Here is a 23,372-nt window from a genome sequence, read left to right on the forward strand (position 1 = left end):
AATTCAAAGCTGCCTTCCAAACTTCTCCACCTGAAATTAGTAATAAAGTGTTGCTTTTTTTTTCTTTTTCCTATGGGTTGAGATGTTTTTAGCTCCAGTTTCCTTTTACGCCTTGTAGTAAATGGTCTGTTATGTTGCCCAATTTGAGATAGATTAGTGAGTGAATAGATGCAGAGTGAGAAAGGAAGAAAATGCAAGATAATTTTCCATTGAAAGGCCACAGTTGTTTTAAATAGCTTTTGAAATAGATTTGAAATTAACCTATAAAAAAGGCAATAACTGTCTGAGAGAAATTATAGCAACACATATATGTACTGTGAGAAGTTTCTCTAACCACCGAATTCCATGTTTCCTTTTCCCCTTCAGCTGCTCCCGATTCAGACGATGTTGCTCTGTATGTCGGCATTGTGATAGCTGTGATAGTTTGCCTGGCCATTTCTGTAGTTGTGGCCCTCTTTGTGTATAGGAAGAATCATCGTGACTTTGAGTCTGATATTATTGACTCTTCTGCACTCAATGGAGGCTTTCAGCCTGTGAACATCAAGGCAGCAAGACAAGGTCAGTTGACATTGCACTTCATACGTGGACTTAGGCATGTAAGCAGCCTCCCTATGTCTTCAAAATCAATGAAACCACATCAGCTGAAACATAAGCACCATGAAGACAAAGATTTTCATCTGTTTTGTTGATTATTATGTTAATTTCCTTCATATAAGTCGTTAGAGTTGACAAGGTGCACAGATCTCTTTTTTCCCTTTTGTAACAGGTTTCTCTGTCATAAAGTTTTATTTGAGAAGAGTACAAAGATTGGTTGATAGATTTCTTATGTTCCCTTTTTTTCCTCCTGTTAACAAGGCATCTTGTATTGCTCTGAATACAGTGGTCTACAAGTGAACCCAGATCCCGTATAGATGAGAGAAACTACTCCCTAGTCACCTAGTGAGGAACACAAGTGTCTACAGATTCAGTCTGTTGAATTAGCTGAGTACCATAGAAACAATGAGTAATCTTCAAGGCAAAATATAGAATGAACTTGTCTGTCTATTTGTAGCCAATAATTAAACAGATTCCAGCTATCTAATTGCCATTTTCAGTAGAACCCTAGTGTCTGTCCATCTCTAATATTTGTTGAATTGCTTTGCTGTTGGCTCAGAAAGTGTCAGGGAGAGTCTAAGTTGTCTGAATGAAGAATGCAAATGGGCGTCCTTTCTCTTTCTGACTCAGATCTCCTGGCAGTGCCCCCAGACCTCACATCAGCCGCGGCTATGTACAGAGGACCTGTTTATGCCTTGCATGATGTCTCAGACAAAATCCCAATGACCAACTCTCCAATTCTGGATCCACTGCCTAACCTGAAGATCAAAGTGTACAATACCTCAGGTGCTGTCACGCCCCAAGATGACCTCTCTGAGTTTGCATCAAAACTGTCCCCTCAGATGACCCAATCCTTGTTGGAGAATGAGGCCCTCAACCTGAAGAATCAGAGTCTAGCACGGCAGACAGACCCCTCCTGCACTGCGTTTGGCACCTTCAACTCCCTTGGGGGTCACCTTATTATCCCCAACTCAGGTAATTCCTAAAGGTGTTTACGTTACAGAGGTAGATCTGGGAAACCTATTCTTGTACCAAGATCTTTATTATTTGTTTTCATTAGGCCTGAAAAGTTAAATGTATCCTATCTAATCCAAATCTATTGTTACTTTCAATCTAAAACAAACATTACTTCAGTCAAGATCATCGAAACTGTTTATCTTCCTCTAGCCAACTCTGAAAACACTTCCTCTAGAAATATTGCACTCACAACTTTCTGCCGAGGCATAACTTACAATTGCCATTGACCTTCTTTTTCATGGCACTTCAGAAGGCAGCATTAAGCCAAAAGCTCTCACTGTTGTCATCACACTTTAAAAGGACAAATTAATTAGAAAACATATCAGTTGGTTCAGTTCCAATTTCCTACAGGAAGCGGTACTTCAGAATATGAAATTAGATGATCAGAGGACATGATATTAGACATCAAATCTTCATTTATTAATTCTTTTTTACAGAGTCTTCAGGGTCAAGGTATTTATAAGGTATTCACTCCGCATAGCTTCATCATGTGTCTTTTTAAGGTAGGATTAAAGTAGTGCCTTTTAGTATTATTCAGTTTTCAGTTCGTTTAGTTATCTGCTTATAGAGAATAAGCTCCATAAAGCTCTTAAATAGTGAACTAAAGTTAGTGACCCATAATATTTGCTTCAAGTTTGGTATTTATTAATCAATAGTAGTAAGGGGTTTGGACCCATCAGTTATGAGAGGGTTATTGGACTCCCCTGTGCCTGTCCAGGCACTCTTTTGGACCAGATAGAATAGTCTGTGAACACAGAAAAGGGAAAAAAAAAACAGTTTGATTGACCGAAGATCTATATGTAGCATAAGAAGCGAATGTAATGTGTAAACAGCCATAGAGCCAAGGAATATAGAGAACCAATTGAACTTGTCTTTGCTTCTTCTTCTCATTCAGTCCCCCATTTCAACACCTCAGCAATTTTTCACCCCATGCCTTTTAAAAGTGTATGTTAATAAATTGAAATGTTGAATGGAACATCACTTTCCCTTTTCTAAAATACATTTTACAGAGCTGAGATCACACATTACATAAAGTGCTTTTATTCCAACCTTTCTCATTCTCACACAGCTGCATGCTTTTTTAAAATCATGATTTTAAATATATTTTTAATAGTCTACAAATGAATAGATCAGCATATACTCTACTGTTCTTTCCTTGTTTAAACATTATATTATTTCCAAGACAGTTTTTTTTTTTTCATAACAGCCAGTGGATTATACCTCTTCTTTCCATTTCTACACTTATCACTTTTTCACATATGAATTATTTTAAAGGCTTCTTAAGTAGAAAGGAGAGAGCCAGCATGTTTAAATATGTACTGGACAATGGTGATCTACATGCATTATTTTATTTAGCAGTAATCCAATATGTCTCAGGCCTTGTTCTTGTTACTTTGCATCCATCATTCTGTCTCATCCCCTTAACAAACATAAAGGTACATTTGATTGTTCCCGTTGAAAAAAGTGAAAATACCGAGGCTTGAGTGCCTCATGTGTGGTCTTCCTGCTTTCATTGTGTGCCTCACCAAACCATCCTGGTATCTGACATGAGCATAACATCCTACTTCCCGCAGCCCCACAAGGCGCACGTTACTTCTCAAGAAGGTCATGCCTCAACAGTTGCAACCAGCTACACAAAGGGCTTTGAATAACTATTCCTCTTTAACTCTGTCCCTTACTCTTGAGGCTTTCCAGTATGGTCGAGCAATTTCCTTATGGTCCTGTGTTCATATGGCATACTCCATTCCCTTGCTCATTAAATAAGCTACTCAAAGACAAGAACACTGTCTTTTACTTCTTGGCTTTCACAACCCATCAAAAACTCTACTCACAGTCAGGTTCCATAAGGTTTTTTATAGAGTTGAAATTAACTGCATTTATTAGAATAGAATTGTCGAGCCAAATATCTTCAAGTTGCTGCCCACCTTGAATTACTGTCGGTGATAATGCCACAGTGGTCCAAGCCCATGGTTCCCACAGTGTGGTCCACTGACCACCCACATTGGCATCACCTTGAGACTTATTAGAACGACAGTTTCCATAGACCTTCTGAATCAGAAACTGTGAGAGTAGGATCCCATAATGTGCTAGCAAAACCTCCAGGTAATTTTGCTGCAAACTAAAGTTAGAAGCCACTACTGTCAGCACAGTTGACTTAGAACAGAGCTCAACCCAATAGTCTACAAAATGTACCAATTAACAACTAAGTAAAAACCTGCTTGGCCCGCTGTGACTAAAACTAGCAATTGCTCAGTTGCTGTTCACTTTCTAGAGTTACCTATGATGAAAGAAGTTCTTCACCAATTATTTGCTGCAGAAAAACACTGATGCTAACCAGATACTTCAGATATAAATGTTTTTTGATATTGTTGAGGTTAGCATTTCCCTGACTTTGAGTCTTGTGGGGATTTTTTTTGTTTGTTTTTTAATTAGAAACGATGCATCATTACAGCTGTTTGAAATTTTAAGAGCAGTTGTTGGTTTTCCCCTCATTTTACAAGGAAAACACCAGTGGAACCATCTGTCTATTCCTTAAATAAAACAAGAGTTTAAAAAAAATGACATCATTCCTTTAAGTGATTCCATAACAGTTCAGAGGGAGCTGTGGTAACAAATAAGACCAATGAGGGAGGAAAGCTGGGTGGCTATGAATATTTACATGTCTTTAGAGAAAAAGCAGCAGGCTTGTGGCGATGTGGCCACAAAATCTCCTCATTCCTTTCCACTTGCTTCAAAGGCGTTCTGTGAAGTTTCCTTTTGATTCATAGGTCTTATGTGACTGCTTTTCTCTTTTGCTATTCAGGAGTAAGTTTGCTGATCCCCGCTGGGGCCATTCCCCAAGGGAGAGTCTACGAAATGTATGTGACTGTACACAGAAAAGAAAATATGAGGTAAATATGCTTTTTCTGGTGCACTTGACTTTATCAGTGTCTGACTTGCAGGAGAATTGTATGTTAGACAGAGTAAACCCAACAAACGTTTGTCTTGATTGCCCTGCTTCTGGCATATCCTTTTCAACTAGACCCATAAAAGGTCAGTTTTTACTTCTCTTTATCTTTGGAGCTCCAGACGCTTTTGCAGATCTTGAATATGGGCAGAAGGCCAGAGATATTTCCCCCAAGTGGACATGTGGCCATGTTAGCTGAAAAGATGTCTGGAAGTGTGATTCGTAAATTGTGCTAGAGATAGAGAAATCAGCTTCATGTGGCCTGGCTCAGGAATACAGCCTGTTGCCATTTTAGGTTTAAAGGTCACATAGAATTGGACAACCCCTTAATCCTTGACCTGCCATCCCAACCTCAGTCTAGCACTTTATTCTCACCTGCAGATTCTTCTTTGGGGGACTGTCTTCTAGTTTTTAAGTGTTATTGACCTACTTCTTATATTTAGCACCTATAAAACCTATGCTTGGGCTTTGCTAAATGGATATAGGGTTGATTAAAACTAGGTTGAATCTAAGAGTGTTTTGAATATGTCATAATCATAAAGATGAAATTATTTTGAGTAAAAATAACAAGAGGAGTTTCGAAGTCCTAAATTCAATTTTCAGTTTGGCCTCTAATAAATTGTATCTGGTCATTCTTGATTAGTTCTCACATAAAGTGCATGTGTTAAATAGCACTCTAGAGGCCTGATTGATGAATGCTTCTGAAGTGCACCAAGATCTTAAAATAAGAGATGTTGAAATGACGATCCTTACATGTAATCATCACTGTTTTTCCAAAGGGGAAAGGCATTGGCTCCCCTGCCCTGAGCTCTGGATGCAAAGTGAGAACGCCAGATGTAGAACTAGCTTATCATTTGCTGTTGTTGTTCAGTCGCTAAGTCATGTCATCGTAAGATATTATGTCTTTTCTCTTCTCCTCTGTCATCCTCAGAAAAACATCTCTCTTTATTGATTGTCTTCGGTAGCCAAAAAGCTCTGTTATTATGCTCTTGAGTAAAGATTTGGTATTTATAACCTGTAGAACCCAGAACAGTGGTTTCCTCAGGTGATATACTTTCAGCTACACAAACATGAGCCTATCCAAGAAAATAATACAATTCCATGGTCATCATTCATGTGCCTTCAATTTGAGCAACAGAAAATCACTAAAAGTCTTGTATTTGTGCACATCAAATATTCATTTTTCCATTCCCAATGTAAAGTAATATTCACAGTCCCTGAGTGCCCTTCTTTTGCAGCAGGAGAAATGAGGATTAGCAAACAGAGATCCCTTTATATTTTTGTTTTCTTCTTTCTTTTGTCCAGAATCAAGGTTAACACTAAGCATATCCATCCCTCAGGGCCTTTTGCCAACATGGATGTTTGGTTTAAACACAAATGAGTATTGGCTTGTGCTTTATTCTGAGAAGGTGTTCATGGTCTGTTATTTTCCATGTGATCACCATAATCTATGGCTGAAGATCAAACCTTAAGAGGCTGCTGCGGGCTGTGCTGAAGCTGAAAGACATGGGCACTCAGGTGCCTTGTATGATTTTTCTTCCTGCAATTTAGTTAGCACCCTGACCAGGATAATTGTACACTCTGGATGAAGGAGGGAGAAAGCAGGAAATTGACAAAGCTAGACAATTCTGCTTTAGTGTTCTTCTGCCTTTGACTTTAAAGAAAAGGAAACTATAAATCACCTCTTACTATGCCTACCACTTGAAGTTAGGTGCAGAGGGAATTGCTCTATTAAATTTGGTGTGCCTCAATGAAGTTCTGTTTATAAAAGTGAAACTAGAGGATCCTCAGGATCTCAAATGAAAATGTACACCAGAAACCATGCAACAGGGAACAAACACAAGGAGACAGCTCTCTCAAATAAATGAGACAGTCCTCTCCATTCATTTTTGTTGTGAACTAGATGCGATTTTCTTGTGAAGTCACAATGACCAGAATGTTGTTTTAGTGTATAGTAATAATACAAAACATAGCTACCATAGAGTCAGCATACTTTTAATTTCATTATTCATTCCTCACTTAATTTATTCCTCACTGTTTCTCTGCAAGTTATGATGAGCTCCACATTTAGAGATAAGGACTAGGGTTCACAGCCAGGGTTTCACAGTTAACAGCTGAGGGACGGCAGAATCCGTCCCCAGGTTATCTCCTCACAAAGCTCTTCTGCTGACATGCCATCCCCACTCCATAGCTTCCAGGACACAAACAGAGCCTCGTGCTCTCGTTCTAGTGCCTTTGCGACACGTGTCTGTTTATTGCTCACATGATCTTAGAACTTTTTTCAGAGGAAACACTGTGAGGACAAGAGAAGACATGAATGTGACTTCAATGCATGTGCAGGAAAATTCTGATTACTTTTCTCCATCTTCCCTCTCTTTGATGGCCTTTTTTGAATCCAAAACTGGGTGTTTTTCCAGCTGGATACCTTCCAGTGGGTCATCTGGTGATGTGAACTGTCTAAAGGGAGGTGTGAACTTAATTGCATGTGGCAAGTGAATGTGACAAGAGGGGGCCTTATCATTATGGAATATGCACTAAGAGAAAGCAGTCTAAATGAGCTGCAGACATGGGACAGGCTGTCTGCGACCAAAGGGATCTGAGCTGCAAGGCTGCACTCGTGATTTCTCTCCTCCTACCGGACACACCCCTGCAGAGATTGCAAAGCCTCTTCCTGCCCTGCCCCATGGATACACTTCCCACAATTAACGGCACCAACATGGACCTTTTTGCCTTGCTTCCAGTAGCAGTTTAAAAAAATGAGTCTGACTCAGACTGAAATTTTGCCTTTTGTCATTTCTGATTGAAACACAATTTGAAGATAGCATTACTTTTCACTTTCTTCATTTTGTGTACTTGCCTAGGAGTTTTCTCAAAAGGCCAAAAAAAATCAATGTAGACATTCCAAGAATAAAAGTAAATAGAAATTTTTTTAGTAAATGGTGGGGAACCATGGAAGATCTTTAAGCAGCCAAGTGCTACATGAATAGCAGTGGTTTTAAAGATTGACAGTGACAGTGTGCAGAATGAACTAGCAGGGGGAACAGAAAGACTACTCCAAAGGCCGGGGCCCGGCTGACCAATGGCAGTAATCAAGGTATGTGGGGGAGGGGGCTAGGGAAGCAGCCAGGCTGGAGAATGGAAAGAAAGGTGTATTTCAGGACAAGTTTCACAGCTGGTTAAAAGTGTGGCAGAAGTTGCAGAACACAAAGAATATATTTAGGGTTCAAGACCTGGGCACTGAGAAAATTGTGAGAGCAACAAGAGGTGGTCGGAAGCAGCAACTGGTTCAAGGAGAGAAATGATGAATTCTGATTTCTCTGCGCGTGGTCTGTGTAAGAGGGGACTTGCAACTCTTGCTGGAGATGCAGATGGGCAGTCACCAGTGAGTGGATTCTTCAGGGGAAAAGTGCAGAGGCAGTAAAAAAAGGACTGCGGAAAGAACTTTGGGAAGTATTCATTTTAATATTTATTTATTTGGCTATGTCAGGTCCTAGTTGGTGGCATGCAGGATCTTTCACTGTGGCCTACAGACTCTCTGGTTGTGATGTGCAGGCTTCAGAGTGCTAGGGCTCAGTAGCTGTGGGCTTACTGGCTCCAAGGCATGTGGGATATTAGTTCCCCAACCAGAGTCCCCTTCATTGCAATGTGCATTCTTAACCCTGGACTACCAGGGAAATCCTGGAAATATTCTTATTTAAGGTTTGGGTAGAAGGAGCAAAGCTAAATAGATAAGGCAGGATAAGGATAAGACACATAAGCAAGAGTTGGCATCTAGCAAGAAGCTTAATATATAGTTGTTCATCAATGAATATTTTTAATGAAAGAATGAATGATTGTAATTAAAACAGGAAAAAATCAAAGGTAAAAAGAGGTTCAAAAGGAGGTGACTGACAGAGGTATTACTAAAATTGAAGTGTAAAGAAAGAGAATAATAATTCAAGAAGGTATTGGATTTGTCAGATCTGTCAACTGTAGGACATTGGTGGCATTTAGGATTTTTTTTTAAGGCCGAAATCCCAGTCAGAAGTTTAGCATGTTAGTGATGAGGCAATTAAAACTATCATTATATTTACTGAATATAAATAATAAAGTAATACGTTAGGATAGTGGGCCAAAATGTATTATGTTTGTAATCATATTGCAGACCGTTTTCATTTATTTTAATGGGGTGTTTGGAACTTTGTAAAACAGTAGATGACGCTATTATTTCTCAGTGAAACTCAGTGATATTCTCCTTTTAGGTAGAGTCCTAAATTTCTTGTTTGAAGGAACAGCTATAAAGAGACTGAAGGTAGAGTGGGCAGGGAGTAGAATCCAGATATATTTAAATCTTATTCTCTGACTGTTCTTCACAGTGTTTATTTATTGAAGGTCCTACTTCTAAAGAAATGATTCAAGGTGATTTATGCAAATAATCTTTCAATGGGAGGAAAAATTTTTTTAAATAAGTGGATGAAAAAAACAAAAAAATGGAAAAAATAAGATTAGAAAACATTAGATAAAGTCAGGTGGGCCATTAGAATATAAAATGTTTGATGTAATTCCCAGCATATTTCTTGTTAATAGGTCACGAACTTATTGTTTCAAAGCTTTCAAGAGGGAAACATAGTAAGTTATAAGATCCATGTGCCCAGAAGGGGAAAAGATGCCTGGAAGAAGCTCAGTTACTTTGGTTTCTCATAAAGAAAACATTTTTTTTTTTCCATACAGCAAGCAACATTTTTAAAAGATAAAAATAGCAATGAGCTTCATAGGGCTACTGCTGTTGGTATCCCTCAATGCGAGTAGATAGTATAAAACCCAATTATAAATTGAATGAAATAATTCCTCAAGGATTCAGCATTTCAATCTAGGGCACAATGCTTACCTGTTCAGGCTTAATCCAGGGGCAGATTCGGCCTATCTATGGAGACGGGGGCACGCCCTTCAGAGTGGCTTCCATAAATATTTTCTTTTGCTCAATTGATCTTTTGATAGCAAGTGAGTTAGATATTCCCTGTCAGATACCTAAAGTGCAAATATTTCAAGTTGCTAGTTATACATGAAACCGTGTGCTTTAAAAGGCAGCTGAGCCTGAGGTGGAATTGTCATCCAGAGGGACCTGACAAAAGATGTGTGTGTTAATAGAAGGCGTCTCGTCTTCACACAGAGGTAGGTGGGAGGAAGATTTTTTTTTTTTAAGAAGCAATTATGAGCTTGCTCTAGCAAACAGTTCATAGAAATTTCTCAAGGTCCTAAATCTGGATAAGCAACTCAGAATACACCACTGCTGGGAAAGAAAACCAATGATTTGTGTTCAGATCCCAGTTTTGCCTATGACTAGCTTTGCGGCTTTGGGCAAGTGTGTTAATTTCTTTAGATTTCAGTTTCCTCTTTGGGAGAAAAAAAAAGTGCTATGAGTACTTATCCTGCCTACCTTACAGATGTGCCTTGGGCAGCCAATGCAATAGCTTTTATAAAAGTTTTGTAAATTGTGCTCTTCTGTGTAGAAGTTCTCCTCACTGATAAGAGCAAGCAAAGGATAAGAAAATCTGACAGGAAACTAAAATTCCCATCTGAGGGCTTTGTCCTAGGGTGCTCAGAACCCATCCAACATTCATCATGATATTATCTTCGTTGGACTCTGAAAAGTTTTTAAAATTTAATCATTGTTAATTACTGGATTTCTACTTAATTGCTATTTCTGTAGCTAATTTTTGCTTTGCGTTCATTTCCATATCATCTGCAATTAATATTTACAGAAAGTTTGCTTAAATATCTTAGATAACACATGAGACATAACAGAGTAAAGCCTTTCTCTGCAAAAACATAAAACAGATTTTTTAAAATTTATTTTCTACTATTTTTGTTTTATGTATTTTAATATCCTCCCTTTATGTAAATAAAGGAAATGCAGATTTAAACGCTGTGACCTTTGGATTCACACAGTTAAATCTTAACCTTTCCTAAGTGGCTCCTTCCATGTATGCTTGGAAGTGTTTCCAATTTCAGTGCTATTTCTTTCATCTTGAAAACCCCCTAAGATTCTTATCATTATTTCTTCTTTGTTTTTCATTCCCGGTTATGAATTCCACATCACCACTTCCCTATTCATTACATTCTTGCATCTCACTGGGTTAATAAATTCTTTTGACACCTACTGCCCCTTCCCTCCCTTGCTATCCCTCCTCCAAGAATGGTGCCCATCAATATTGCATGCCAGGGGAGTGCAGGTCTGACAGCGCCCCAGCCCAGCAGGCAGTGGTCTCCCTTCTGTTCCAACTCAGTGATGAGAGGAACCCCTCCTCCTCCTCCTCCTCCTCCTCCTCCTCAAGTGCCGGCTGCTAACAGCAGACTGAGAGACAGCTGTTTCCAATCCCCATCTCTACTGCAAGGACCACTTGAAATGGATTTCACTTTAGTCTCCTTCCTTAAAAGTTTAATGTGCATTCTGAAGGTGTACTTGTAACTAAAGGTAAGAATAGTGCTCAGGAGAATGCAGCCATGACTTCCCCCCCGCCCCAGTAAGAAAAGTAGAATTAAATAAGAATGTGGTTACTGCTTAGGGAAGATAAGTGTAATGTCAACTATGGCACAGTGAAAGCAAGACGTCACTCACTCATGTCCTAAGAGAATGAATTTCAGACTGGAACAAAGGAGCACAGAGTGGGTTGAGAGGAAATGAAAACTAAAGGGGACAGTAATGAGTTCTCAAGCTGCCACCTCCCTTGTAATTCCAAATACAAGTACATTTCCAGGTACTTTGATGACTTTAGATTTAATCAAACTTTATTGTTATTCAGTGAGAATGGAGATGATATCAAAAGGCTAAAAAGAGATGACTTTTAACTATTTTTTTTTTCTAAATAGGAAGAAAGGAAAGCCATAGGTTGAAAGATTCTAGTGAAATTTTAAAATGGGAACCACAGATAGCAAAGTTTTATTAAGGGGAAATAGGTCAAGTTTTAACTGAGTTCTTAGACCTGATGATAATAGTCACTAAGAACTTAGGAATTTCTAAAATTTGAACTTACTTGTGACCTATCAAGGCTGCCACAGTTCTGTAGATGCTGATAAATGACACAAGACTCCTGAGTCAAAGTGCTCACAGCAATAGCACCATCCAAAGGGTTACCATTTTTGTGCCAGTTTCCCAAGCCTCAGTTCTGAAAGGGTGATGTAAAGACAGATGACATCTATACATTCAGTGGTTCCATTCCAGGAATAAACCATTGTGTTTAGGGAGCCTGAGTGTTTTATAATGGGAAGTGGACATGTCTACCATGTGCTCTAGAGGTAAGCCCTGTATCGTCAATGATGATTGCTATACAGTTGTCTTGAAAAGACAACTGGGACCTTGCAGAAACATGAGAGATTCAGGGAGAGTAGTCTTCCAACAGCATTAAAAAGAAACAATAGTGGTTACTATCATTCATTGAGTGTTAAGTGAGGGTAGGCCACAGATAAAAGCTAATTTCTAGGTTACATAGTATTGAATATATTAACCATAGATAAAGACTAGAGGAAAATCCAGTTCAAGTGGCTGATGCAATTTGTAAAGAAATTTGATATGACCCTTGTAATATCCATGTGAATGAAATGGAAAGATATGAACTGGACAGTATACATTTTTAATGGGTTTATATTTGACTGAACTAAGTAACTCAAAGTATTGATGTCAGACTAGAGAGAGGTTTCAAGTAGTGTCCTTGAAAAGGTTTCTGTCTTTGCCCTGTTCTTATATTACAATGTTATCAATGACTGCAATGAGACCATAAATGGCAGTTACATCAAATTTATGGAAGATAAAAGACTAGAAGAGGTAGCCAATATATGGAGGAAAAACATAGCATTAAGAAATAGATGACCCTGAAAAATTTCCTAAAACAATTAAAGTAAAATTAGATGGCTAAATATAAATTTCTCTGTATAGGTTCAAAAGCCATTGCTATAACCACAGACAGCCTAAGAGCCTTTCATGTTAAGAGTACAGAGTGGTTAGCTTTAACAAATTACTTAACCTTCTTAGGGTGTCATTGCCTCCTTTTATGAAGGACATGCTTAACCATATTATCTCTCTCTTCGCATCTAACTCAAGTCTGCTAAATAATATTTATAAATAATTGATTGAGAATAATCTAAAGCAACAATTTTGTGAGGCATTGATATAAGTACATGGTGATGGTAGTTTAGTCTCCAAGTCATGTCTGACTCCTGTGACCCCATGGACTGTAGCCCAGCAGGCTTCACTGTCATTCCAAAACAAAGAAAGCAGTAGTCTGCTATACTGTATATTTAAGTACAGTCAGCCCTCTATCCATGAGTTCTGTGTCTACAGATTCAGCCAACTTTGGATCAATAATATTTGGGAAAAAAAAAATTTTTCCAGGAAGTTCCAAAAAGCAAAATTTGAATTTTCAGTACACTGGCAACTATTTGCATAGCATTTACATTGTATTAGGTATGATAAATAATCTAGAGATGATTTAAAGTATGTGAGAGGGTGTGCATAGGTTATAATCATTTTATGTAATTGTTATATAATTTTGGTTATAAATGGTTAAAGAAATTTTGTAGTAGTTATATAATTTTTATATAATGGTTATATGCCATTTAATATAATACTATGCCCTTTTATGTAAGGAACTTGAACATCCAGGGATTTTGATGTCTGCGGTGGGGGGAGGTCCTTGGAACCACTCTTGCATGGACACCACAGGGAGATGGTCTTACTTTCATTTCACGATGCCTCACTCTGGTGAAGACAGTGAAGGTCACAGACATCTCTCTGAAAAGAAAGATGGAATTATGGAGAGAGATCTGGAAACCATGCTTTTCTAGCTGAAGTTGCAAAAATTGAGGAAGTTTGGTCTGAAAGAAGATTTTTAGAGATATAAAAATCTCTAAATGCTTGAGAGCCTCTTTAATGTCAAAGTGGAGAGAAAGCAGGTCAAGGATATGTGGAGAGATGTGTCAGGAAGGCACGTTGTATTCATTCCAAGTAAGAATTTTTTTGTAAATTTGAGTTGAGAAATAGATAAGGTGACCCCTCACTGCCAACCAAACGTCAGCATGTTGTTAGAGAAAGCTCTGTGCTTGTTGACCCTGAGGGTCCTTCCTCCTCTAAACTTCTGTGAGCCCAGGATTTCTTAAGTCAGGCTATTCTGACAGCATAGTTTTGAGTGTCGTTTTTGCAAAGGCATTGGTTTTAGTCCCAGCACGAGCCCTTGTTAGTTGTGAGGCTTGGGCAGTCCACTCAACACCTTGGAGCTCTGTCCTCACATACCAACTGACAGTTTAAGTTAATTTATTCATTACCTGTTAATTACAGTCTTATTAGGGAAAGAATAAGGCAATTTAAAAAGGAAAAAGAAACATAAACTTAAAGAATTTGAATCTTTGAAGTTCATTCTGCCCAAATTCTCAGAGTATGACTTATTATTGTTGTTCAGTGGCTCATTTGTGTCCTTCTCTTTGCGATCCCATGGACTGTAGCTTGCCAGGCTTCTCTGTCCATGTGATTCTACAGGCAAGAATACTGGAATGGGTTGCCATTTCCTTCTCCAGGGGATCTTCCTGACCCAGGGATCAAACCCGGGTCTTTTGCATCGCAGGCGGATTCTGTACCACTGAGCCAACATGTATGAAGTATACATGTAGAGAAATATCCATTTAAATTGCTATAGAAATACAGTGCTCTGTTCTTCCTTGGTCATATTTGAAAAAATGAATCTGGTATACTAGCCTGAATTATTTCTGAAAGTCATTTGGAAGAAGTTTAGCTCTAGGGTATCCTTATTCTAAAGTGATTTTTTTGAAGTGTTTTTCAAGTTAGGTCATAAAAACACAAAAGTATCTAAAACTCTATGAAACCACTGGCAAGTATTATCAGAAAAAAAATGCTTATGTAACTTCATAAGGACTCTGTTCCACCCCATTCCATCCTGAAAGTATCTGTACATGAATTTAGAGGAAATTACCAAAGGCAGACCTGTGTCTGAAGGAAAGGATCAAAGAGATGCAGGCAGATTCACTATTATCAGAAAGACCTCAAGTCTTACAAGATCAAAGTCTTGGTATGAAATGCATGTCTTCTTACTTAATTCTGCCTCAACCCACCATCCACCCTCCAGCAGTAAAACCTCCAAGAGGAAACTATGTGTGCAACTTTAGATCTGAAATCTCAGTGAGTACATAGTAGCTGAATACCAGAGAACTGTCACCATGCGATCTCTGCTCCCCTCCTAGGCCGCCCATGGAGGACTCTCAGACTCTCTTGACCCCTGTGGTGAGCTGTGGGCCCCCAGGAGCCCTGCTGACCCGGCCCGTCATCCTCACTATGCATCACTGTGCAGATCCCAGCACCGAGGACTGGAAGATACAGCTCAAGAACCAGGCAGCGCAGGGCCAGTGGGAGGTGAGCCTCTGTGGGGATGAAGGTGCCGTTCATGCGGACAAGCAAGGCTACCATGGGAAGGCTTTTGTTTTTAAAGCAAAACATGGGTGGAATTTTAGCTTATACTCGAGAGAAAGAGTGAGACAGAGGAAGGGATAGTGAAAGGGAAGGGGAGATGGGGAGACAGACAGTCAGACACTGGCTCCTGAGTGCTTTGTCTACTGACTGGTAAGCACAAAGAAAATGATGGCCAGTCAGTAGCTAACTCATAGGCAAGTGCACTTACGAGTCTTACATAAGTCCCTTTTGAATATACATACTATCTTGGGAAGGGAAATATATATATACACACATAGTATATATATAGATATGAAAGTGAAAGTGTTAGTCACTCGGTTGTGTCTGACTGTTTGTGATCCCAGAGACTGTAGCTGACCAGACCCCTCTGTCTATGGAACTGTCCAGGCAAGAATACTGGAATGGGTGCTCGCTTCTCCAGGAGATCTTCCCCACCAGGTTGAACGTGGGTCTGCCACATTGCAGGCAGATTTTTTACCATCTGAGTCGCCAGGGAAACCTGTGTGTGTGTGTGTGTTAGTGTGTGTGTGTTTTAATTGTCAGGAAGAGAAACATTGCACCTGGGTCAGAAAATGTTAGGACTTACTTGCCAACAAGTCCAGGAAATGTAGGTCTGAATTTAACCTGGGAAAGCAGGAAGTGTGTACCCTAAGCTCCGATACAATGAAGACTATGTGTAGCACCTTGGCTGTCTGTAGCTGCGGCCATTGGAACTTCTTAAGGGCAGCACCTTAAACAGATCCTGCTGTTTCCATCAGAACCCTGCAGTTAAACCTGAAATTAAGTGCAAAAGGATTTGTTATATTTACCATGAAGATTTTATACCAAATACCCAAGTGATTTGTGTAGTCTTTACAAGAGAATTATCCAATATGCATGTTGTGTGTGGGCTTCCCTTGTGGCTCAGAGGGTAAAGAATCCACCTGCAATGCGGAAGGCCTTGGCTCGATCACTGGGTTGGGAAGATCCCCTGGAGGAGGGCATAGCAACCCACTCCAGTATTCTTGCCTGGAGAATCCCATAGACAGAGGAGCCTGGCGGGCTATAGTCCATAAGGTTGCAAAGAGTTAGACATGACTGAGTGACTAAGCCCAGCACACGGCACATGTTGTGTGTATTTTGTGATTACTTACAGTACTTTTCTTTTGGGAAAGAAAACTATAGGGAAAAAAAATAACATTATGACTCAACTCCTAATATTTTAGGAAAAAATAATAGTAGAGATAGAAACATGGCAGGCATCCCTGGGATTATCTGGAATGTCCTCTCTATGGATGTACACTCTTCTTGGTCACATGAGCACCGCTCCTGGCAAGAGGACCTGGATTAAAGTCTAGGGCTATACTTAATGTTAAGACTGGACTTGACCAGGTCTAACTTCAGTTCCATTTAAGTTTAAATGATTTCTCTCAGAAACATACCAAAGTCTTAATCTCGAGGGATCCTACTTTGTTGGCATGATTCTCCACCTATTACCATAATACCGTATTTCTGGATTTGAGTGATAATAGCAATAACAATAATGATAAGAGGAAAAGAAAAGAAAGAGCTATGAAGACTAGAAGAGGGAAATCCTTATGAAAAGACTGTAATTATATTTGTGACGGGAACAGGGAGCATTCGTCCTCTGCCATTTCTTCTGGGAGGCTTTCTGTAACATGCCATCAGGAAATGACACTCAAGGCTTGTCCTTGCCCTGCTGAAGAAAGCAGCTTTTTTCCAGGTGTCCTTTTGGAGCTGAAATAAGCCTAGAGGTGCTGAGTCCCTTTCTCTCCTTTTTAGTTCAGTTAGAGCTTCATCTTTAGGTATGGGTTCAGCTGAAGAAATGATTTCATGAATGCTATTAAAACACAAGTCATGGTGTAGTTCAGATGATGTTGCAAGGCCTAACTAATAAATAGCCATCTGAGGTGGCAACTTTCAAAGCTGTGACAAGCCCTGGGGACTCAATATATGATGAAACATTTGTTCATGTTTTTGATAAATAACCATTTGCTCACCATGAGCCAGGCCCACATAGATACGGTAGGAAGCAAAGTAACCTGGTTGCTGCCTCTGCAGAGAATAAGTAGCCTAATGCAGAGGCTGAGTTGTGCCCTCACATGGTTTCATTCCTCCCACATGAAATTCTCTTTTAAATTTGAGTGAATTAAAAGTTGGACGATTTCAAAAAACAAAATCTGAACTTCCAACTTCTCTTGAAAAGTTAAAGGCTGCGTCCTGCCTAGCCCTGAACCCCCGCTGTACCTGGTGCTTTCACTGTAAGCATCTTTGACATAGACATCTTTATTACCGCAAGCATTTTTGCCACGTAACTAATTGGTCATAAGACAATTTTGGTGTAAAAGATAAAACACCCGGTGGACAGTTTGGTGTGAGAGTTTGGTCACCTCTTTGGTCAACCTCAAACCAAAGTTGACAGCTTGGTTTCATCTCTCCACTAACACGTACTCACATTTCTATATTTCATAAATCTGAAAGAGGCCAAGGGCTGAAAAGGCACAGAGTTGAGCCCACTTTTCTCGTAGAACTTTGGAACATCTGTCATGGGACATGTGAGAATGTAAACCAAGAACAAGCAATGGTATAGAGACGTTTACAGCACAATATAAAGCTCAATTATAAATATGCATCCTAGTATTTGGAAACATACTTCTCTTAATTAGGAAGAAATTTTTGCAAAAGGAAAGTGAAATGCCAGATAAGGAGATGCATGAACAAGCAAAAAATATGAATAATACTAGGATTGAAAGATATTGAAGACAGGGGCATGTGTATAACCCTCAAAATAAAAACAAGTTATTTGTACAGTATTGTCATGAATCCCCACACATTTCAAATGTTTTAAAATATTTTTTATTTCAAAATAAAGTCTTTTTGTTATTGATGTTTTCATGTTTTATTATTTTTGTTAATGTCTTTTATTTTTTACTATTTCACCTTTTATGGCAAACCAGCTTTACCACCCATTAATTACCAGGCAAAAATGCCTACAGCAAAAATGCTTACAGTTAAAGTGCTGAGAGCCCATTCCTGCGTGGCCGCGGTGACTAAAGGCAAGTGGACACTGAGCTCTTTAAATTGGCTTGTGCTCTGCTTCACCGCAGTCTCTACCGTTCCCTATTATTTTCTGTCTGCTTCACACAGTCCTGTTACCTTTCTACCATGGAATTGTGACCCTTGTTTTATGGATTCTGTGCTTGGTCTTTCAGATGGTTTCTGTGGCCGGAGTCATTTGGTTAAATCAAAACCCGGTTAATATAGTTATCAGTTCCACTTGTCTTTATTTCTTGCTAAATATTAAAAATCTAAAAGACTGCTTAAAGGCTTACATGAAAAATAACATGTGTCAAATGCATAGAGTTTGCCATACTGTGCTTTTTGCAAAGTCCAAGAGCCCAGATTATGAGGTAAAGGCAGTATACCACTTTGGAAAAGTAATTGATAAGTGAGTTTGGGAGAACTCAGTAGAATGGTATTGCATAATTCTTTAATTTTCCTAATTATTTTTTAAAAATTCTTTTTTTTTTTTTTCCTAGCTTACTATTTTTTTTTTTCTTTTTCTTTTTCTTTTTTTTTTTTCCAGTGGGTTTTGTCATACATTGATATGAATCAGCCATGGATTTACATGTATTCCCAATCCCGATCCCCCCTCCCACCTCCCTCTCCACCCGATTCCTCTGGGTCTTCCCAGTGCACCAGGCCGGAGCACTTGTCTCATGCATCCCACCTGGGCTGGTGATCTGTTTCACCATAGATAGTATAGTAAAAATTCTTTTCAAACCCCTAAATTTTTAGGGGAAAAACTACCATGCTGAAATCACATCAAACTAAAAGAGTACTTTTGGATTAAATTAGCAATTTAGAGATTAAAGCAAATGGTCAGGAACAGAAAATCAATTCAAATATACTGAAGTTCAAAGGATAATGTAAATTTCTTTTGGAATTTTAGATAGACCCCAGAACGGAGATTCTTGAAAGATCAAAAAAGGCTAAATGAAGGTCTTCTAAATAAAGCATGTTATCAGGCAAACAAAGTAAGGGAGAGAATGGTGAAGAATGGAAATAAAAGTAGAGTAAAGTCAGAGAAAGAAAAAAGAGCAGGAAAGGGAATAATCAAAACTCAGGGGTAAAGGCCCTGCTCTTTGCACCTCCACTGGCCACCATCATGGCCATCAGAGGCTCAGCCACCGCCCCTTCCTTCTTGTCCCGCAGGACGTGGTGGTCGTTGGCGAGGAAAACTTCACCACCCCGTGCTACATTCAGCTGGACGCGGAGGCCTGCCACCTCCTCTCCGAGAACCTCGGCACCTACGCCCTGGTCGGGCAGTCCACCACCAAAGCAGCCGCCAAGCGCCTGAAGCTGGCCCTCTTCGGGCCCCTCTGCTGCTCCTCGCTGGAGTACAGCCTCCGAGTGTACTGTCTGGACGACACTCAGGACGCCCTGAAGGTAGGTAGCCCCAGCCTGGTCCGCGCACCTCGCACCTAGAGATGGGGTGTGTGTGTACGTTCACCAAGTGCGTGAGCACACGTGTTTGGCCCCCAGAGATGCAGCTACAAGAACAAATTAGGCGTTTCTCTGAGGCCCTGCTGATAAATACGCCGTTTCCATTCTGCTGACGCCTCCCAAGGGCTACTTTTGTTTACCTTCCTTGATTTCTTTTAATGAAAAATTTAGAAGTGGAAGAATTTGGCAATGAGACGCATGGATGGTAAATAACCTGCTTCCATGTTTATCTCAGCTGTGTTCTTCCTATAAAAGGAGCTGGCATAATTGCTCACACTCTATGTTCCTCTTGTGTGCTGCTTCATTATATGCCTTCCCATTCTTTTTATGAGGACTGTGTGGAAGAGGGTTAGCATTTGACAACAGGCTTCTGCTTTATAAAATAAATGGGCTTAATTCCTGGTGCTATTACTGCCATTCATTTTCTCCCATTTGAAGCTTTAAAGGATCTAGTGAGTGCCTCCGAAGACATTATGATCTAGAAGGAGAGGGAAAAGAAGTATGCCAAGGACTTGGAGGCAAATCAGAGTGTGATATATGCCATAAGTGAATGCAAAGTTTTATGGGAATTCAGGAGAAGGAGGCATCATATTATTTTGAGGAAATCTGAAAAGGAGCTAACATTTGAGGTTGGCCCTATAGGAAGCTAGGATTTGACCATCAATAATGGGGAAGAAACACAAGATTCTGGGTGAAGGGAACAGCATGAACAGAGGGAACAGTAAATACAGACTCTACACAGCATCTCATTTCCAGAAAGCCAAAATTGATAGATAGGCGTCTTATTCAGAGGGACCTTGAGGATCAGAGAGAGGCGTGGAGGTTCCATTTCTTGAGTTAATGAAGAATCACTGGAGAGATGTAAATAGAAGGTAGACATGACTGTAAATATATATTAGAAATATTAGTCTGATGTCAGTGGAAAGATAAGAGTCAAGCTAAGAAAAGCGTGATAGAGCTGGGGTGAAGACAGAGGAGTGAGAAGAAGGGAAACAGGTAGGAAAAGTCCTAATAAGTAATTCTTGCAGTCCCTGAAGACTAGGAACCCTGAATGGGTGGAGCAGAAGGTCAGGTCTGCCTCTAAATAATAGTAGCAGAGTCGGGGGTGGGTAGCTCTGGAGTCGTGATGTGGTGGCTTTGCCTTGGGTATATTGAATCAGAGCACGGATTAGACACCAGGACCAAGATGCCCAATGAACAGTTAGAAATATAGGTGTGACTCTCAAGCCAAGAGCAGATCCTGGGAGTTTGGGGAACCAACCATACAGCATTGATATTTGTCATCCGTGATGATTGGGAAGAATATCAAGGGAGAGTAGAGAGAGAAAACAGAGATAAGAAACATTACTGAGAATTTCCAATGTGCTGCACAAGATTCTAAGTACCTTTTCTTATAGCTTTTTATTTATTTGGCCATGCCAGGTCCTAGATGCAGCATGCAGAGCCTTTAGTTGCTGCATGTGAACCCTTAGTTGTGGCATGTGGGATCTAGTTCCCTGACCAGGGATGGAACCAGGGCCCCTGCATTGGGAGCTCAGAGCCTTAGCCAGTGGACCACCAGGGCAGTCCCTACGTACCTTTTATTAACCCACTGAAGCTTCACAACAACCTGTGGGGCCCCACTGTCCCTGTTTTACAGCTGTGCACTCCAAGGCATAGAAAGGTGAAGTAAGCTGCTCTCAGTCACATTATCAGGTGGGAAGAGCAGGCTTCATGCCCGGGCAGCTGGTGGCCGTTTGGGCTCTTCACTCCTCAAGTGGGCGGCTCAGAGAGCCACACCCTAGAGCCCAGGGCCTGGGGGAGCCCGGCCTTTGCAAGGGAGACATGGGACAGCCAAAGAGGAGCTACATAAGGAGGAAGTGGAGAAGTGGAACAAAGATGCATCTAGAAAGCCCCGGGAAGAGAGATTTTTTCCTGAAATTCAGGGCATTTCCTTCTGGAATTTCCATCCAGAGAGTACTTCTAGGTCACGAAAACTGAGTGTTGCAGGTTGTGTCCCTGAGGAGAGGAACCACAGTTGGTCCCTGGATATGTTTTTGATGGTTTAGCCTATAGGAGTTCCTGATGTTAAATGATGTGAACACACAGCTCTTGTGTAAAGCTTGAGGTTATTTCTTTTATATTCTTTGTGATTGTGATACTTCCAAGGCGCAGTCAGGATAGAAATCATCCTAGGTATAAATCCTTCTTAGGAAAAACTGTGTGTGTGTAGGCAATCCACGGGGTCTGATTAAGGCAACTTTTTTTTAGTAATTCAAAGAAAAATCATTGCAAAAAGCATCCATAGAAGATCTACACCATATCTGAAATATCTGATACACATGTTTTATATTCACACAAGTAATTTTCATACTCGGGCACTCGACCTTTCTTCTCGACAGACATACACAAATCCTTGCAAAAAAAAAGTTAGATCTCATAAAATAATTTTTATTACGATAATTAGAAGAGATGCAAATGGTCAACACTAAGAGAGACTGACAAACAGGTTTAAGAAGTAAAAACAACCCAAGAGGAGTTTATATTATGGTCAGTGCTTTCCAATTAGACATTTATAAATTCTCAGCATCAGGGGATCCAGCACTTAGCCTGAAAGAAAGGTAAATAATGAATAAGGTTTTCTTGCACCTCATGGACTTTAAACAATGCAGAAGTGCCAAAATCCTAGTTACAGGTAACCCAGCACACCAAAGAGAGTGTTAGTTCAGCCCTGCCAAAACTGCCTTATGCTCATGCTCGAAGTGGAACTTTGGGGCCCATTAACTCGGAAAGGCCCTTCATTACCAAACTTCTGCTTTCTTGGCACATTGCCTGCCCATGTTCCCCCCAGCCTCCCTCCCGTCTCCCTGATCCTCTCATCGCTGTTATCTGTAAATACTGTCTTTTGTGTCACCCCTCCAAATACCTCCTCCTTGAGATCCACCCCACTCCTCACCCATATTCATCCCAAATCCTAAGTAGTAGTTCTCTATCCAGCACACATAGGAGTCAGTTGGGAGACTTTTTAAAAAAGGACTTGTTTCAGGGTTCCAGCCCAAAGGTTCTGATCTGATCCGTGTAGATACTGAGTTTGGTTTTTGTTTGTTTGAGCACTGTCTGTGTTATTATACTGTGCAACTAAGGTTATAAACTACTGTACTAAACAATGTCTGAGGTCTTTCAGGCACTTTAATTCTACTGAGGGCAAACTTTCCTATATCCTCAAATTAGTTTCTCACCCATACGTTCACCTGCTCACATTACCTGTAACTGGATCTCCCAACTAATATGTGTCTCCCACAGTCTCTACAGTAAAGACCACACCCCTAACTAACCAAGAGGCCAAGAGGGAAAGTTTCAGTACTTCTCATACCACTGACTATTTCTGGGGCATTGATCTACTCCTGGGTGGGCTTTTCTGTTTATTATTCTTTAATCTGTTACTCCGTGATTCATTACCCAAGTCAGTTCCTCAGTACAAATTTCCATCCTAGCAGTACCTGCCACGTGCTCTTTCTTTCCACTCCTTTTATTCCCTCATCCTCTTAAATTCAGGGTCATCTCATATTCATAGTTCTTTTGCTCAACTGTATTCTACTAACATTCCTGTCATTCTGCACTGCCTATCCTCCAGTGTGGGTGCTCTTCATCCACAGTAGGAACTGCAGTCTCCACCAGCCAAGATCCCCACCAGTGAAAGCATCCAACCTTGCATCTCTCTTCCACAAGGTACACGTAAGCTGCTCTCTGTTTTGAAGAAAGACCTGCCTCAACCTTCCCTGGTCTCCTGCTCCACGAACATTCATCTGCTCTTACCCGTATCTCCAGGGAGCTCACTTCCACTCAGAAATCTTTTGCCATCTAAAGCTGCTGCAG

General features: G+C 40.2%; 1 protein-coding gene across 2 annotated transcripts in view; it reads left to right on the forward strand.

The window, feature by feature from the left end:
* UNC5C (unc-5 netrin receptor C) overlaps positions 1 to 23,372 on the forward strand; it is a 403,063-nt gene that overhangs the window by 355,554 nt on the left and 24,137 nt on the right. For both annotated transcript variants that reach the window (XM_043871228.1, XM_043871229.1), the window contains 5 exons: positions 367 to 558; positions 1,225 to 1,569; positions 4,415 to 4,502; positions 14,786 to 14,954; positions 19,227 to 19,460. In XM_043871228.1, the coding sequence (XP_043727163.1) occupies positions 367 to 558; positions 1,225 to 1,569; positions 4,415 to 4,502; positions 14,786 to 14,954; positions 19,227 to 19,460 (1,028 nt within the window). The remainder of the gene's footprint in view (positions 1 to 366; positions 559 to 1,224; positions 1,570 to 4,414; positions 4,503 to 14,785; positions 14,955 to 19,226; positions 19,461 to 23,372) is intronic.

The sequence above is a fragment of the Cervus elaphus genome, chromosome 17, assembly GCF_910594005.1.
Source record: "Cervus elaphus chromosome 17, mCerEla1.1, whole genome shotgun sequence".
NCBI classification, from domain to species: domain Eukaryota; kingdom Metazoa; phylum Chordata; class Mammalia; order Artiodactyla; family Cervidae; genus Cervus; species Cervus elaphus.